This window comes from Anser brachyrhynchus (assembly GCF_964034855.1).
Source record: "Anser brachyrhynchus genome assembly, chromosome: 6".
In the NCBI taxonomy this organism is placed as follows: domain Eukaryota; kingdom Metazoa; phylum Chordata; class Aves; order Anseriformes; family Anatidae; genus Anser; species Anser brachyrhynchus.
The window spans coordinates 41982543-42001343 of NC_137700.1; the positions used below are offsets into that span (position 1 = coordinate 41982543).

The following is an 18801-nucleotide window of genomic DNA, read 5'->3' on the forward strand; positions in this document are numbered from 1 at the left end:
TAAAACATTGGCTCACCTGAGTCCAGAGCAGGTACTGAGGCTGACTGACGAGTCGGGGTACCCTCGTACATTGCCGTGGTAATAGCAGTGACCCTGATTGAAAAAAATAAAGAGAAAATATTTCAACTCTCGTTGCCGTCTTGTTTTCTCATGGTTTTCCACCCCCTTTATCTCAAAGCTATTTTCAATTTCAGCATTCAGCATTCAGAAGTACACTGACAGCATCTTTCCTGACCCACTAAATATTCACTGAATCAACAATCCAAGGGGTTCCTCGATGGAAACCTTGGGTGTGTTTATACCATAGAAAATGGGATGACGATCTTTTTTATTGTTATTATGATTATTTTAAGACAGTCAGCACTGTTTCCATTGCATGACAGTGATAACATGTTTTTCTGTTATTTTATTTAAAGCTTCGATATAGAATATTTTATAAAAATAATCAGATGAACAAATCAGCTGTCACATTTTACTACTTTCTATAGACACACATATTTATACATAAGATCATTCATATCCCTGTACATCTATAAAGGTAGCAGCGTATAAAGGGAAGTATAAAAAAGTTAATTCCAACCCTACAGTTTGAAAAAAAAGTCTCAGCGCAAATGAAGGGAAGGGAAGCAAGTTGGAAAGGAAATCTTTTATTGAATTACCCAGCTAAGTGGCTGCATGTTATTAAGAGCAACCACGAATAAGAGGGTCTTCTATTTTGAGAGGCAACAATCCAATTTCATTTTGCGGCTAGGTTATTGTATTTCCTTAATAATCCACTGCTTGCAAAAGGCACCCACAACAGAGATACTTTCTCAGCACATACAAGTATCTGTCTGGAATCAAGGTTAATTTTATTGTTGACTAAAGGTTATATTACATTCCCAATTATGTGACTGACTGGAAAGCAACGATTGTGTCACGTCCAACATTTCTTTTCTCATGGCTCCTTTGAATGCCACACGGAAACTGAAAATACCGTTGTAAAAGGTTTCTATCTTATTAGTGCGAGGGAAAGTTATCACTCATGCTTCAACCTGACAGTCACCTCACTGTGCCTTTTTATTACTCGGTTCATTCACGTCTATCTAGCTGCATTAATTAACCTTTTCAGTGTTGGGGCATGGTTTTCACTTACAAAGCCTCACATAGCAGACTTCTAAAGACCACCTTGATTTTGTTAAAGAAAGCAATAACCGTGAAAATGCTGGGCAAGATGGAATGATTCAGATATATATTTTCTGCAAATGAGGTTATACCATGAAAAATATTTATTTAGAGCATTTGTATTTCTAATGTGAGCAACTGAACACAGCACAGCAATATTTGACTTTCTTAATACAAGTCTCAATAGCTTTTCTCGGTGATCAGAATGACAGAAATAGGGTAATAGTGTTTTACTCTTGGGTATTTTTTAACGCTGGTACTCATAAAGAACCAGTAACCTGTTAGCAAGGATAAAGCGACGATGAAATGGAGGAAGTCATCCAACTTTTTAGACACTTCAGTAACAATTTCTGTGGATGTCAAGGTTTTCAGCATGAGTAAACTATTTCACTTTATTTTAATATTGTCAGCTACACTCATCCAGTTGGTAAGAGAGAAAAAACAATAAAAACAATAACCCCCTCCAAACAAATACAGACTCTCATACAGTGACCTTGAAACAGTGCGAAACCAACCACAAAGTAGCTTTTTTCATGTCACTTAAATTAAGTACAAGGCAGAGATGTAGTTCAGAGCTCTTATGCTGCCAGTCTTTGGGGTTTAGCATCGCTGGTGTTAACCAAAGTACTCAGTGAAACAGAAAGGGCAAGTTGATATCTCATCCCATGCAGACTGCTGCTGCGGAGTAGCTGTCTTTATCAAAGAGTGAATTATGGCAAAGGTCTGGATTGGTTTCCCTTTCCACACACAACTTGTTATTTTATTAACTTTGAGCTCCTGGTTGTGGCCCATTTCACAACTTCTCTGAGATCCACACACTATATATATGAAGCCAAAGTTCCTGCAAGTTCAGTACTGAAAATGTAAACTTATCAGACCATGCCCTGCAATTGGACTGGAAGAAAATTGTTTTCTAGCTCAGTAACTCCACTGAACTGCAAGAGGTTCCTCCCCCTCTTCTTTCCCCCCACCAAAAGCTTTTCATTTCTGTATCCCGGTATATGAAATGGATAGCCCCCTAAAACCAAATAATTACCATGGCTGATGTGTCATACTTAAATACTCTACCCTTACTTGAGATCATTTAATTATGGCCAGCTTTTAATAACTGCACATTTTTCAAGTGCTACAAAGCAGAAGAATAACCTGGGCACTAGCACATGTGCTAAAGAAACCCCAAAGCTACAGCTCCACAAAGCCACCTTGGTTTGATCTCCAGGCAGAATTTGACTAAGCAACTTTGCAATGAGAAATTGGATTTGGTTTCAACTACAAGCTATACTGATGTCCTCAGTAAAGAAGAGATATAGAAATAAAATCAGAGAGACTTATCTGTTTTAAACCATATTGCAGTATTTAATGAAAAATGAATTCACTGGTCTCAAAAACAACAACAACAACAAAAAACTCAGGCAGCAAAATGAACTGCTAGTATTATTCAGGACTTACTGTCATTATCTAAACAGTTTTTATTATGAATATTTTCCTTTTTAGTAAGAGAAAGCCTAGCTATCATTAGGCATACTCATATTCATGTTAATGTAGTTAACCCTGACAAAGTGTTGTGCATTTTTTACTTCCTTAAGGAATGTGTACAGCTTCCCTGTTTCTAAAACAAATTACTATTTTCTACTGAACATGTTTTGAAGAAGATATGAGCACCCAGGAAACAAGAAAGCACTGAAAGCTTTCAAAATGATTACTTTACTTGGGAGGTCTGGGGCTATAATGAAGATGCTTCTTCAGAAGTAAAATGTTATGCACAGAAATAATGCCTTTCACTGATATCAGCAAAGCCCATTATGCATGGGAACAGAAAGCATGATGCTTCTTCAGACTATGTCAATAAATAAATAATGTAACATAACAAATACTTTATAGGAGCTGGGAGTACTTAGGCAGATAAAAGATAAACTTTGTAATTAAAATCACTTGCTGCATTGTTTCTAATTAATGCATTCCTACTGTCAGAGGACAAAAACATTACTGCCTTAAAGCGTTTTTTATTTATAAAAAGCAGTTTAAATTATTTATGATAAAAAGCTTTTTGTGCTGATTTTAACAAGGAGCAGATTAGCCACACACACACATACATGCATATATCCATAACAGTCTTACGGGCTGGTATAAAATATACACCTGAACAAACCACCCTCTCTCCCCAGACTGGATTCCCAGTGCTGAAAGCCACCCAGGCCTTCCAGTCTACTGACATGAGCTTATCAGATACTTTGGGCTTTCTTCCTAACTGAACTAGGACTTTCCTCCTTAACCACTCAACAATGGCTACCTTATTACAAAATTTTAATGGCTATATTTCCAAGAAGCAGAATAAATCTTACAGATATGAAAAGTCACCTGGTTAAAACCCCACAGTTTCCCTTTAAAGTCTCTCTCTAAAAATTGATGCGTACGATCGCAGCAGTCAAAAAGGTACTGAAGGCAACAATAAAAAAAGATCACTCATACTGCTTTTTCATCCCATGGCTCAGATCCCAGCAAAGAGCACTTTGGATTTTAATGATGAAGCATCATCTACCCATGAAACACCAGCCTTACCGTGTAATTGCGCGAGAGAACCACATCAGTGCCGTCTTTCAAATAATGTGTTTCTGTGAAGCTGCTGGCTAACAGGCCCCTAAAAGAAAAAAACAACAGAGGACACGGGTAATATTAAGGCCACATCACCTTGACTTTGTCCTTTACTGGTTCTGTTTGAGAGAGCAATCAAAGCACAACATTAACGATACCGTGACTACCAGGGCTGTGTGTGAACTAAGAGAAAATATAGCTCCAAACACTGAAGCTGCAGCGCATGAACACTTCCTTCATCAATTGTGAAAAGTCTGAGTTTCCAGACTGCTTTGTCTTCCAAATGAAGTCTGTATGCCAGCACATGTCGGTATTGACTCTTCTATATAATTTCCAACATATTTCGCATTAAATCTGTAATCTAGACATGGGGAGCATTGTTAAGTATTGGTGTATTTTGGAAAAGGAAAATGTTCTCCCTTTGTTAGTTTGCTGTACAGCATACTGCTTTCATCAGCAAGTGACCATCAAAGCTCTCAGTAAATGCAACAAACTTCTTCCACTGACACTTAAGGAAAATGACTTCAAGAAAATTACATAAGTCATGCTACTGGATTTATTCTGAGCATCTGAAAAGGATATTCATGAATAGAAATCTAACGACTTGAAATGATGTCTCAGGAGACAGTGAAGTGTCATGTATGTGATGAGACATTTTGTTCTGATGCACTCCACACTTCCCCTCATGCCTTTGACAATGATACCAAGAATTTTGACTCGCAATTTCTGTTTTTCAGAAATGCCCAGAAAAAGTGTGTGTGCGTGACAATTATGAAAAGTTTCCTTTTTTAGTAAACACATGGAACAGGGAAAGCAACCTCTGCCTTGACAACAGTCCTGCTATAGGTCTGTTTTTCAGCTCCTTATCCAAACAGCATTTCTAACAAGGCCAGAAGGAATAATACATATTCCCATTGACTCTCAACATAGGCATTAAAACTATGTTCCTCAGCACAAATACGTTTGAGTTTTGACAGACATTGTAGTGAAATACAAAAGCAATATAGAAGTGATGAAAACCAAATGCCACCATCATCTTCAATGGACCCGAGAGTTCAGACTGCAGAAAATCTTTGGCACGGGGTTCCAAAAAGTTCTGTTCCATTGCAGAGATGTTCTTCTCCTTTGGGATGTTCACTTGAATAAACCAGACTCTTTTTAAATTGAAATCTGGTTAATTCTGCACATATATTGTGTGAACTAATATACAGTCTTGGTACGCATTTGTTGCACTGCATATAAACTTTATAGCTAGAACATGAAGGAACATTTAATATTTGTTATTGTCATGATTTATTTGGATTATATTAATGTTGAGCCAAGATGAAGACCTTCAGGACCTGATTGTGCTAGGTACCGTACAGACAATTATTAGAGAAGGTAGAAGAAAAAAAAAAAAAAAAAGGTGAATGAAACAAGACAGAAAAAGAAAAAAAAAGAAAATGAGAGAGACAGGAATAAATATCAACATAAAAGGATGAAGACAGCAAAGGTCAACACAATAAGTATTCAAGCACAGCTTCTCAATTCAAATTTTACAGCTAGTGAGAAATATTAGCATATTAATAGATAACGAATGTTAAAACACTGCAGTGGTTTGCGGGTTGTACAGGAACTGCTCTGGATCTCAGCCATCCACCACACCTACAGCAGGACTCGGTTGCCTAAGCGAGCACCCAGCGTCACTTTAGATGCTCCATCCATTTCACCAAGCAGCCCTGCGAGGACAGCTCAGGCACCCTGTGCTACCTCGGGTGGCACTTGACACCCACGCTTACCTCAGCCCTTGTGCCTGCAGCCTCTGGGAAGGCTGCTTGAAATGAAGTGTGCTGTATCTCTGCTTCCTACTGTCATTCTCATTATCACAAAGAGCAGCTGCTTTTTTAATTATCATTATTATTTATATAGTTACTCTGCAAGTTCTGTGCTTAGCAGGCATTCATTAACTTTGCCAAGGCAAAAGGTAAGAACCCATTGCTGCTGAAGCCAACAGAGTTCTGCTGTGCAATTCTTGGAAACGTTATTTCACATTGGATACCAGAGCAATTTTTATTTAATGGGAAAAAAATCAGGCAAGGGATAAGGTAACAGATGTAGCATAAGGGCAAAGTGATTGAGCAATAAACTCACTGCTCTGCTATTTCCAAAGTGTTTGACAGCAATGATGATATAGGTGACCTTTCTGCTGTTGGTTCTACCCTAAGGCACAGGATTAGAAAATATTTCATGGATTCATAGATTTTAATACCAGAAGGGAGCGCTGTGATCAGCACTCTGACCCGTCACATTACGTAGCTCATTTGACTTGAATTATTCTTCTGCTTCAGTGACTGTGATGGAACCAGATTGTCCATTTTCTTATTGTACATAGTCCTTGTCCAGATCTCCCATGATGAAGAAGCTATCACAAGCCTGGTAAGGTTTAACAGTTAATTACACTCAGTGTAAAAACACAGCACTTCAAATCTAGCTTGGCTTTGTCAGTGTTCAGTTTGCAAGCACTGGATCTCATTCCCTTGCGTCAATGCTTCATTTTCGTTTGAGTCTCTCATGGACAGTTCTACTTACTAAAGTTAGGAATTACAGCAGGTGAGCAAACTTCTGGTGTTGCTGTCATCAATCTCCCTACCAGGCATGTTTCATCAGGATGAGTTTCCTATCCAGGCTGATGAAAACGCCAACTGAACATGAGAATTCCCTATGTGAGTAGTAAAAGGCTGGCAAGAATACCAAGATGATGGAGTCCTGCTATCGGACTAACCTAATAAAACTTAAACTATGCCCTAATGTAGAAGCCAAAGTAAGATTTCAAACCATGGAAATTTCAAGTACAGCTGAAGGGCCTTTTTAAGAAAATGAGAAAGTTTTTCAGGAGTCTGCATTAATGCTCTTTCAGTTTACTAACTAAGACATCACTGCTAAGACATCTGTTTTCCTGCCACGTATGGTGCTAGCACAGGCTTGAGAGCAAGCCAGAAGAAAGATTTTTTTCCCCACTGTAGAGGTTGGGGACCTGTACAAGACATGTCGCTGGGGAGTCCAACAATTTCTGGCAGAGAAAGAAGCTGTTATCCCCACTTTCAGAAACGTCTAATATCTTAAAAGCTGTGTAGCAGAATAAGCACGCAGCATTAGTATCCAGGGACAGCAAGTCATGTGCTGGCATTTCTTGAAAGGTTATCAGAAATAAGTGTAACAAGCACTCAAATTCCACAACTGAGTGTGCACCACTTCACTTTGAAATTATGGCAATGATGTTTAACATACTGAACAACAAATTTAACATATGTATCTACTCAGTAATTTAATTACCTCCTGCAAAAAGATATGCAATGTAATAGATTGATTTACATTTCTGTTTCTGACCCACAGCAAAGGAGATTAATAGAGGAAAGTAAATTAATTTAGATGGCAAGCTACTTAACCTAATTGGATCAATGTAATTCTGAAAGAGCAGGGATCAAAATAACATTAATATATCATAGCACAATTCATCACCATGTCTGGAGTTTCAAATGTTGCCAGCTACAATGCTCAGCAGTACCAGACAATTATCAATTTTTTGCACTGCATGAAGAGGTGGAAACAAATGTTATCAAGAACAGCATCAACTGCTGGATACAATAAAAAAAAATCAATTAAAAGAACACCACTACTTTCTAATTAATTCTTCAAAGATGCGAAAGTGAGATTCTTGAGTTAAATTTCATACGTATTTAGTCACTGTGTTTGTCAGCACCGTGGATGTTTTCACACCTCCCAGAGCTGAATTAACAAGTAGAAGCTTCGACGGCCCAGGACTAGTTTTATCCCTCCTGATCTATGACAGACACAGCACAGTCTTCCTCTGTAAGTCAGCATGAAGCTTACCTGTCAAATCTGCTGAAATGTTTTCAGGTGTCAAGTAGCTTCCACTAACCTGAGCCTCAGGGAATATGATGAACGTTGTTTAAACTTCTAACCCTTACATTTCCTGCCCCCATGATGTGGAGTCTTGGGTGGTTTGTTTAGGGAGGGGGGAAATGTCCTCTTTTAAACACAGCAAACCCTTACTCAATCCATTTAAGAAAAGGAATGGTAATTTAACACACTGTCTCTCACTTGCAAATGAGAAAGTCACTCTCTGCTCTCCAGGTACCAATATATTATTTCAAAAGGTTATAATGATATTTCATCACCCAGGGAGTGTCAGAAAGACAGAGTCACCAAAGTTAGAGATGGAAAAAATCTAGTGGATCATGCAGACGACTTCCCTGGAAGCCAAGTATGCTGTTGATCAAATTAGGTTCTGTCTCATTGAGCTTCAAATGTCAAAAGCAATGCTGATCCCACCACTTTCAAAGGGAGATTACTTCGCATTCCAACAGATGTTACTGTCATGATGCATTTCCTGATATTCAGCTTTTTCTAGTTTTTCCTAGTTACACTTCTTTTACTAGCTGAAACAATTGCTTTTCATTCTTGGTACATATATCATTCAGAGAGGTACAGATTATTATCAAATCCTCCCTTAGCTATCCATGTGCCAAGTACAGCATGACAGGCTATAAAAAATGACAAGAATTGTGTACTGTTGTGCTACGGCTGCTCAGGAAAAATCTAAGCTTTATCAAAGTAGGAGCAGGCAACAGGGTTCCCTGTGGTGATACAGGGGAATTATGTAGAGGAAAGACTAAAGAGTAAATCTCTTTCTAACAGCATCGGAGCACACAGAGCTGTTTTCAATCTGCCTCCTAGGATGAAGTTTCTTCGGTCACCCACACTGTACCAGGTCATCCCCTTACATTACAGACATAAGGGGAAAGACACCGACATTGTCGCCCATCAAAATGGAGCTGCAGGCAGTAGGACCTGTCTCTCAAAGCTGCTTTATGAGACTGGACTGACACTGATTCAACACCGCTGCTTTATAGGCAGACAGTATGATGTCTGCACAGTCTGGTAGATGTTTCTTCAAAGTCCTGTGTGATGTGTGACTCCCTGCTACACATCTTACACGGAACATGTCTTGCTTTGGCATGACACGGAGCATAAAACTTGGCCTCTGTGTCAGAGAGGAATCAGGGCAGGAGGAAGAGACTCTTTTAAAATTATTTTACTTTTATTTTAAATGAATCCCTGCTTCTGCTAGTACTGCCTTCTTAGTGCTAGTGAGTAAGCAGGGTTGTGGGGCTTCTTCTCAGGCAGGAGCTCTGTGGCATACAGCTCAAAGCCGCCCAACACTCCCAGGGATGCGGGGTATCCACCAGCTACTGACATCAGTCATTAACCAGGACTTTGAGACAAGTTAACGTGCAGCAGGAACTGGACAATTATGTAAAATGCCTAATTTCATGCCTGAAAATCAGAATCTGAGACACAGCTTTGTAGACTGTTTGATCTGAGGTCTGACATGCCTAAGAAAGGATTTTGGGTGCTCTGCATACACATTGCAAGACTGACAGTACAGGCAGGTATGAACTGTTTTTTTTTTTTTCTGCAACAAAAACTCCTCATCCTGTGGCAAGGATGGGTGGCTGTGGAAATGCAGTCCCTAACCTTCATCTTAAATCTTGATTCAAATATGGTAACACATACACATCTCTCTTCTGGAGTCCGTCATCACAGCAATGCACTTTTTGGTTAGGATGTTTCACAGGGTTGCTTTAAAAATATAGAGAAGCTGCTGCAAACCTATTGGGCTTTGGACGTATGCTTTTATACCTCTGGGGTTCATGCTCTTGATTTTGCTTTTCTGCTTAACTTTTGTTTTGACTAACATCTTAATGTAGTTACGCTACTTCAAGAACTGTTGTGTTAGGAAGAACATTGAATATTCCTATGACTTCTTAAATGGTGAGTCAGCTGCTCTACCTACTCTATAGGATCATTGGTCCTATTAGGCCACTGGTAGTGCAAGGCTGTCTCAAACCTGTTACTTTCCTTCTCGCAGATATGCTTCCTGCAGCTCAGACGGACATCTGATCGTTACTTATACTCATTACTCTTTCTCCTCCTTCTGAATGATAAAATACCTGTTTTCTTCCCTGTCCAAGTAATGCCTCACTCCGTTATACAAATTCTTACTAAAAACCCTCCTGCTGTGCTTTTTAAACTTTGCCTACAAAAGGGGGAGACGAGGAGAGAGGAACAGGATGGCATATAGGAAGTTATAAAAAAATGTCATCTACATCTCTGCCTAGTGACACCAGCATACTCCTTCAATTCTTCAGCATCACAGTTCAGGTCATCTTGACCTTTACAGGGGAGTTAGTTGTTATTTCTTCAATTGTTGTATTTATTCAAAGATAGAGGAATAAGCATGGTTGGTAAGCCTGCTGCATCTGCAGTGGTTCTCTCAGTGCAATACCTCCTGATATACACAGAGGCAAACTCAGCAGTGGCATTTTTCAATTCTTCTTTCTCATTACAACATAACAAATGAGTGAAGCATGGGTAATGAGTTTCCCATGCATAGGCACCTAACATCATCCTATTCGTAAAACCACCACATATTCTTTAAACATGCCACATTCTTTCCCCTTATTTAATTATCTTAAGTGATTTGAAACGCTTTTGGACATTTTCCCATTGAATGTCTCCACTTCTTAATATCCTATCTGCTACACTCCAGTGTGTTGCCATAGAGGGATGGCAATGTCACAATTGAAGAACCTGAGAGATTAAAATTCACAGAGCTTAATTAGCACAACAATTCTGAAGAAAAGAGGGGAGGAAAATAAAACTATAATAGCTAGGGAATCAACCAAGCATCCAAAGTTTCAATATGAACTTTATGGTAGTAGCCTCTGGCCTATTTCACACAATATGTGGATAAACGATTTGAATTGGTCATATGCTACATTTAAAAAATGGGTATCTGTACTTCTACACACTTGCTTGGATGCACAAATTCATATAATCCGTGTTAAAATCCCACCCTCATCCCTCTGCATGAGTGAGATAGTATCTGACACAAAGAGAGCAAACATTCATAGACACTTTTTGCAATGCCAAATGGTAGAGCCGCGCTCTGAGTTGTCCCTCATCATGCTAGAACACAGACACTGTCATGGGGAGCTGCTCTCCAGTCTGCTGGGACGGGGAGATGAGAGAGACGAGCACACTGTTTAAAGCCTACAAGTGTCTGTCTTCAGAACTAGTCACTACATGAGGTTGCATGTATAGAAAACCAAGGAACAGTCTAAGCAAACAAATCTGAACTACTAAAGGAGAACACCACCTCCTGAGCTGGCAATAAATGAGTGATTGAGAGCTCTCTTGTCTCCTGACTGCCGGGAAAATAAACCATAAACCTTACCTCCCCGGTCTTCAATAGAGAAAGACTGAGATGAAATTAAGCACATTAGTGGCCTCCCATGCTGTTTCAGGCTCTCGGCTGCACACCCTGCTTCCATCACTCATTGCAACGTTTACAGCAAATATTTACTTGCCAAAACCATAGTATTTATTTTTTCATTCTAATTCCGAAAGATTAATGAAGAGGCTACCGCTAATGAGTGTTGTGGTGAAAGCATGTTCTCCCTTAGAAGAAGATGCACAGCGTGTTTTCCAAGAAAGCAGATGTGTAAAAGTATGTCCTCTCACTAAAATGGCTTAGGCTCGGGCAAAACCCTCAGCATAGTCATAAAGGGACAGTGTTAGGTAGCCTACAACTCAGACGGAAATTTTACGAAGAAGTGACCCACACGGCATGAAGAGAGGAATGAGATGAATACCAGCAGGGTTCACTCTGTGTTATATTCAGTTGGAAAATATCTGATGAAATAGTAATCATGTTGTTTCTGTACCTGAGTCAGGGACCCCCAAAAAGTTACTCTCAGCTAAAATGGTGATTAGGCTTCTAAGTGTGTAATGATGGTATATTGTCCACAGGCCAGGATAAAGCCTGAAGATTGGTACGCTATACAGGATTGTGGCAGCAGGAAATGCTTCAAGAGGTTGAAGAATTTTCATAAGGGATGCAACTAGTGTTGAATCTAAAAGAAAAGTAAAAATAAAAGTGAACATATCTAGATTTCCAAAAGCACAGCCAGCACAAATAGTAAAAGCTGCAAACCCCAGCAAGGAAGAATATTTTCACTAAAATTGGGTCCCTGAATGAATATCTGTGAGGGTTTATTTGAGCTACTTGTTAACCTGTAGGTCTGAACCAAAGTGAATTTTCACCTGGAGTTTTACAGTCCATACTTGGAATGCTTTCGTACAAACAAAGTCCGTTTTGGGATCTTCACAAGAAAGCCCGCAGATAAAGCGAAGCTCCTCCGGGGGAAGATGGAATGGTACTGCTTACTGCTGTGAGCCTGAACTCACACTGCTCGTCTTGCATCTGCCAAAAGCCAGACTCAGAACTGGTTTCTCACCATCTAGCTTGTGTTAACCTCAAGACTTTCTGCCTTTGTTTTTCACTGACCAACTCCAATATACTAGAGCAGCAATTGAACAGTTTCAGCATCTCTCTCACAGAATTATCCTAGGAGAGCTGCTTGTGAGCGATATTTTGTATTGCTTCCTTGAGCTTCCCTGTGTATCAGCATAATAAAAGTCATGTTTTTGCCTCAGCTGGGCAGCCCGCCATAAAAAGCAAACACCTCCAGTAAAGGCTCCAGAATACCACTGTCCACAAATTGCTCTCAGCTAAGGAGAGATGACAGGGCTTATTAGCTAACTGATTTCTGATGGAAAAATACAATTCTCTTCTTTTAGGCAAACTATGTAGTCTGACTTCTTTAGAGATATTTTACTGTTAGCTGCACTGAGTAGTTTTAATTTGAAGTAATGGCAGTGGCCATGAAACCTTGAAGCAACATGCCAAAAGTTAAAGAATTATTCTGGAAATAAGTACTGAACTACTACATCTCCAAAGTAGCTATGGCAAAGATCAAAAGTGATGTGCACTGCTACACTGCAGGCTGAACCCAGACAAATTTACACAGCTCTGAGTACTCTCAAATGGCTTTGGCTAGACTAAAGACTAACACAGCTCTGAAACTTCTGGCTCCCCTTCCATGGATGACAATACTGTGGTTTCTTATGAAATGCATACTTCCTATTATTATTCTACCACTAAAACTTGCAGAAGATAATGTAGGGGCTTTTTCAACATCCTGATCTTACATGCAGAATACAGCATAAGAGTTACTGGTTCAGGCAACGCAGGATATACCAGCAAAATTGTGGCTCAAAAGATCATTAGAAAGTATTGAGATGTTTCATAAGCTAAGAAGTACATATATCACAAGTGGCAGACATAATATTTTAATGCATTCTTTTCTAAATTCACAGTGCTGCCTTTCATAAAACAAATTCTTTATAGTCCCCGTGACACTTCTAGGATGGCATATTTTCATTAAATAGTAAGTTCAGAGATGCTGGGCTGGAAAGCTGTCAAAGTCTATTTGAAATGTTTCATCCAATTAAATGTCATTTGTAGCCAAGTAAGATTATGCTGCTGAACAGATGTCATCAGGCAAATTGTTTAACTATGCTTTCATCTGAACATTTCTAGAAGAGTAGAGAACTCAAAGCATCCAGAAAAAGTAGTCCTAACGCGTAAAATTTTTAAACACAGAAATTTAAGGAACTCCTATGAAAAATCAGAATTTATTAAAGACTAACTAACAAAATGTAAAATGTACTGTGGGATTACAAAAGGTTACATGCAAGCATCTGCACTGCTTTTAGAAAGTTAGAAAGCCAGGCTCTAACATTAACAAGAAGTCATTGAGCTTAGGTTTATTCTTAGACTCTCACTGAAAATCACATCCTCGTAACTTTTTCTTGCTTTTGAGTGCATGCCCGCAGGCTTGCATTTGCATTTTTAACTTAAATTTCTGCCAGTTCAGTGAAACATGAAATAATATTTTTGTTTTACTAAAGCCACAATTTTTCCTTGCCACAAGAATGAGGTATTTGCCCTAATTAGGCTGTACTCAAATTTCACTTGTCAAACACCATTGACTTTTACAGATACACCTTCATTTTGCCTTATGCCTCACTGCCTCTCTCACTAACTTTTTAAAATTCTGGGTGAAGAAAGCAGAGGTGCGTGAGGAAACCTTTATGCAAAACCTGTGTTTTGGTCTCAAGCTTACAGACCTGGTATACATGCTCATTTAAATGCAAGCATGTGCAAAAGCCAAAAGATTACCTAAAATTGCCAGCACAAAGGTCCACCTAATCCTATATTCTACCCCCAATAGTGACCAATACTATGGAAGTAACGTGAAGAGGGCAAGCATGCTATGTTTCCCCCAGATATTGTTCCTGCTCTGCCTCAGATCCTTTATGAACCAGGGTTGAATGGAATACCTTTGCAGGGCAGAGACTCTGAGATTAATCCAGAGCTCACGAGGGTGTTCTCACTCCCCGTGACAATCTTCCTTTCTGATGAGAGCAATAACTTGCATGAAGTCAATCAATTTGGCAAGACAAGAAGACTGCAGCTGCAGATTGCAGGCAGTATGTTAGGGCTAATGGCAGAAATGAAGGCACGATGTGCTGCAAAGTCTGCTCCTGTGGAAGTCAATAGGTAAGAGCAATGATTCCAGTGCCTAGCACAATTTTACTGGGACAAAAAAGAGAGCCAGTATGATACCTACTGTCTCAGTAACCTGCATGCTTGTGTTTGGAGACCGATTAGGAGTTCTCATGTATTTTTTAAGTGTGTAAAGGTTATTCCAAGCACAGCAAGCAAAGCTTTGTGAGATCATTGCCTCCTGTTGACAGTCCTCCAATCCAACAAAAAAACAGCCACTCTCTGGCTTCATTAGCAGCACCATTTCTTGCACAAAGGTGTAACTGCATGTTTTATGAGCCACTTCTGAAAGGAGCACACCCTCCATCATCCAGCCCCAAGGACGGGGGCTGCTCCTGCCCTTACCGACGGCCTCATCGCCAACACTGCATCAGCTGTTGGCATACAGCACTGCAGGTGACTTAGGAAAGCCCAGAGTGATTTTTCAAGCAACATTAGACTATACTCTCAGAGGATGATGCCTCATTTCCAACTAACTCTGCTGCAACATACGACTTGGAATTAGGATGAGGTAATTCGGTAACTTTGCAGAACAAAAGCGTGGGCCAAGGGTATCAAGCTACCAGTGAGTTTATAGGGTGGACGCGTGCAAGAAAAAGGATGGGGGTTGGAATATTCCTCCTTCTTTTCCTCTTTCTTATTCATTTTAACTACTTTTCCTACAATCCTTTCTTTATACCTCAGCCTTTCATCATCTTTCCATTCCCCCTGCTGTTCCCCACACTATTCCTCCACAGCCCTCCTTTCATCACCTCTTGCATGCCTATGTTCGTTATTATGCTGTTAATCAGGAATTACATTCTTCTTAGTAAGCAAGACACATGAGAAAAATCAACACAACCACATCAGTGTTTTTCTTTAAACAAACCTCAAACCTGGGGGTAGCACAACTCAGTATATGAGGCCAGCATTTGCCAGGCCACCAGCTCCACCAGATGTGACTTCAATGGGGCTTCTAATAGAGATAACAATGGTCATCATCCCTATTTCTAGTCAAGCTCCATGTTCATGTTTTCTGGGTAGGAGAGAAAGAATGGCCAGAAAAATCAGGGCACCAGGGTAAGAGGTTTTAAAAAAAATAGTTTTAGCTTTTTCTTTTGTTTGGGTATTGTTTTTCACCTCTCTTTCTGCAGTGCATTTCAGCAGTATCTAATTCCTTGACCCTTCCATGCATTAGGACTATTTCTGAACCACTTAAGCACATTAACTCAACAGAAAATGACTGCAGGTAAGGATCAGATCAGTGCCTCTGGTTTTAGTGAGGTGAGTGGCTCAGCAGAGCTGCAGCAGGCAGACGCAGGGAGGAAAGGCAGTCAGCAGTACTGGGGCAGGAGCACCCCTCCTTCCCGCTCCAGCAGCAAGTCTGCAGCCAGGAACACAAGGAAAAACCCCACAGCATCTGCTCTTCAACTTTTACTTATTTAGGAAATTATTTAGGAAATGATTATTTAGGAAATGATTGACATTAGAAACAAATACTGACTTCTTGCTATTTTTTTTCTTCTTTTTTTTCTGCTGGCCCAGGGTCCCAGTTTGCCTTTTGCCTACTTTGAGGGCATCTTATTGCACAGAAGTCACTGAAAATATGCTGGTAGAGATGTTGGGTGAAAGAAGGATCAGACACTGTCTCTTAGCAGTTAAGACACAAAATAATAATTTTCTTTTCAATTCAAGGAAGTAATTAGTTTATAATAACATTTAACATTTAGTTGCTGACAGAGATATGACACTTATCTTACATAAGTCATTTTAATTATTCCTACTAAGACCTCAAAAATACCATGTAGTCTAAGCTCACAATGCCTTTCCAGATATTTTTTGTTCTACTGTCATTTGAAAAAATGATGCCTACAGCACCAGCATTTATCAAGCTCATTATAGATTTCATCCAAATGACTACAGATAATTAAAAGTATGCTTCATTTTTATGAAAATGTTTTCCCATCTAACACTGCAAAGTCTTGTTTCTCAGGGTTCTAGGAATTAATGTAGATTCATCTGCCAGAAAATAAAGTTTCACACAATCATATACAAACTATTCCCATATACAGACTTGAGACACACATGCAGAAATGCTATGTGAATACACACACACACACACAAACATTTTGGGGGCACTGTATGCATTTGAACACACTAAAAATAGTGTTAAAAGTGAATGATTATTTCAGATATACAGCTTGAGATACTTAGGTAACCATCCTCTGAAAATCAGTCTTCTCTAAGGCACTCAGTCAAGGTGGGCACTAAAAAAAATAGATTTTTGCCATTCTTGCATTTATTTATTACGTGTATAAAATATAGGTACATGATGTCCCATTATCTTACACCACAAAAAGTTATTCATACTTAATTAGGCAGATGTACACTACTACTACTGACCTGAGAGAAGAAATCTTGGCAGCATTTATTTTGCTTTATTTTTTGTAGGTATTACTATCTTAGAAGGTGCCAGAGTGAAGAAACAAATCTCCTTTCAAGAAACTACCCTAAACTACTACTAAACAGGATTCCGGAGAACCCTTTTTATTAAGCTGAGATGTAAGTGATATGCTGAAAGTTGCAAAACCCTTTAGGAGACCTCTGAACTAACACAATTTCATCTGCATTAGGAACGAGATGGTTTCCATGCAAAAAGTTGGATTGCTCTATAAATGTAAGGCATGCATTTCCACGCAACCCTGAGTTAATACCAATTTAAATGTTTTTTTTCTACTATTCATGCACCTGGCTATGTCTGTCATATCTGGAACTGTTATCAGAACTGTTAGCAATGTTCAGAAAACCCATATATATATAAAAAATGTGACTGTTTATGAATTTGCAGTAATTAATATAACGCTGACTTTGCCTTGTACAAGTATAATGCACTTTACATAGAAACCTGTTTGATTCTAGGATCCTAACAGTGCTTCAGTTAAATAATGTCTTGTATGATGAACTTTCCTTGGCACACCTTTATCATCAAATATTCTGTTTTTACAGGACTGTTCAGCTTACTTTGAAACTAAAATTACCCATAAATAACAATGGGATTCAAAAGCAATTACAGATACATGCCTTTTTAATGGCCCTGTTATAATGCATAATCTGGTAAATCAGACAGAGACTATTTAACAATATGGTCACAAAAAATCCTCTGTAATTCGGTATTAAGATCCACATGAAGCAGAGTTAACAAGGGTGTGGTGACGTACTTTCCTACTGAGGAAAGAAAAAGGAAAACAAAAAACCATAATGAGATGAATATGATATAAATATTAGGAAACAGATCCATATTTTATGAAGGCCATTTTACCCAAGACAGTTTAGGTTTCCTCCCACTCACAGAATGAATTTGCAGTGAATAAACCCTTGACTCATGAGACTATTTCACATGCAGATTTGGATTTTATGTAAATTATTTAACCACGTTTTAGCAAGTCCAGGCCATGATATAAAAGCATTCCCCTGCCTATGCATATCAGTCAAAGAACCAGCACTCGTGACCAACCAATTCATAAGGTTAGAAGTTCTGCCTATGGTCTTCAGACTAGGCTGTGGCACATGTGGCTTTCAGTTGGAAAAGACAAGACTCTGTTATTCTATCCCCTACATTTGCCTCCTCCTGACCACAGAAGAAGCAGGACCTGGGACCAGGCTGTGCTGGCAGCACCAAAACCTCTAACCACAACAGCACACTCGGGAATCCTAAACCTGGAGAATGGGGAACTATATGTTAATGTCTGTCAGTATCCAAAAGGAAAATTTTGTAACCTTAAATCTGCAATATCAAAACAAATGTTAATTAATTAGAAGAAAAGATGAGATTTTTTTTTTTTTGCTTTATCTCCTGGTTATTTCCAAACCACTCAGAATTATCTTTACTGAGTATGAGTCAGACACAAGCCAGCACATGTTCCTCTATGCTTTAGTGTTGGATATTAATGGATAAAGCAAGAAATTGCTCTTAACAGAGAGGTAAAACGGCAAAAGCCCAAGAGTAAGCCCCTCTGAAAGAGGTCACCAAAAGAGAACTGTCAAGACACAACAAGAGGCTCAAGATAACTAATGTGTAATTATCTATTCCATTGTAGACTCAAAAATTTTCTGTTTGCTTTCCTGTAAATTGCTGAATTTGTACTCTTTTAATTTATTTATGTCCAGGAATATATGTGACAGTTTATTGCTGATTATCGGACCTAAAATATATATATTTTTTTAATTTAAGCCAGGCTCTGCTATTAGGGCAATAGTGACACAGAAATCATGATTCTATCCAGTTTGATGAGAGATGTTAGGCTGTGTTTCCCCACAGGAATTTGCTACAATGCTTCCATAGCAAAAAGCAGGAGATAAAATGTTATCAGTACAGCACCAGCTGCCCAAACAACAAATCACACGCTGAAGGTGTGAGACTTTGTAATGCTCGTGCGTCTGTCTGCTACCCAACGTCGGACAAGTCTACAACAGCGTTGTCGGCAAAGGTTAGAGAAAGCAGGCAGTACAGAAGAGATGCCAGGCTGTCA

At 39.2% G+C, this 18801-nt stretch overlaps 1 protein-coding gene across 3 annotated transcripts in view; it reads right to left on the reverse strand.

Annotated features, from left to right (window-relative positions):
* ADAM12 (ADAM metallopeptidase domain 12) overlaps window positions 1-18801 on the reverse strand; it is a 182082-nt gene that overhangs the window by 77150 nt on the left and 86131 nt on the right. For all 3 annotated transcript variants that reach the window (XM_080598272.1, XM_080598274.1, XM_080598273.1), the window contains exons 4-5: window positions 3724-3802; window positions 17-93 (exon numbers count right to left, since the gene is read on the reverse strand). In XM_080598272.1, the coding sequence (XP_080454398.1) occupies window positions 17-93; window positions 3724-3802 (156 nt within the window). The remainder of the gene's footprint in view (window positions 1-16; window positions 94-3723; window positions 3803-18801) is intronic.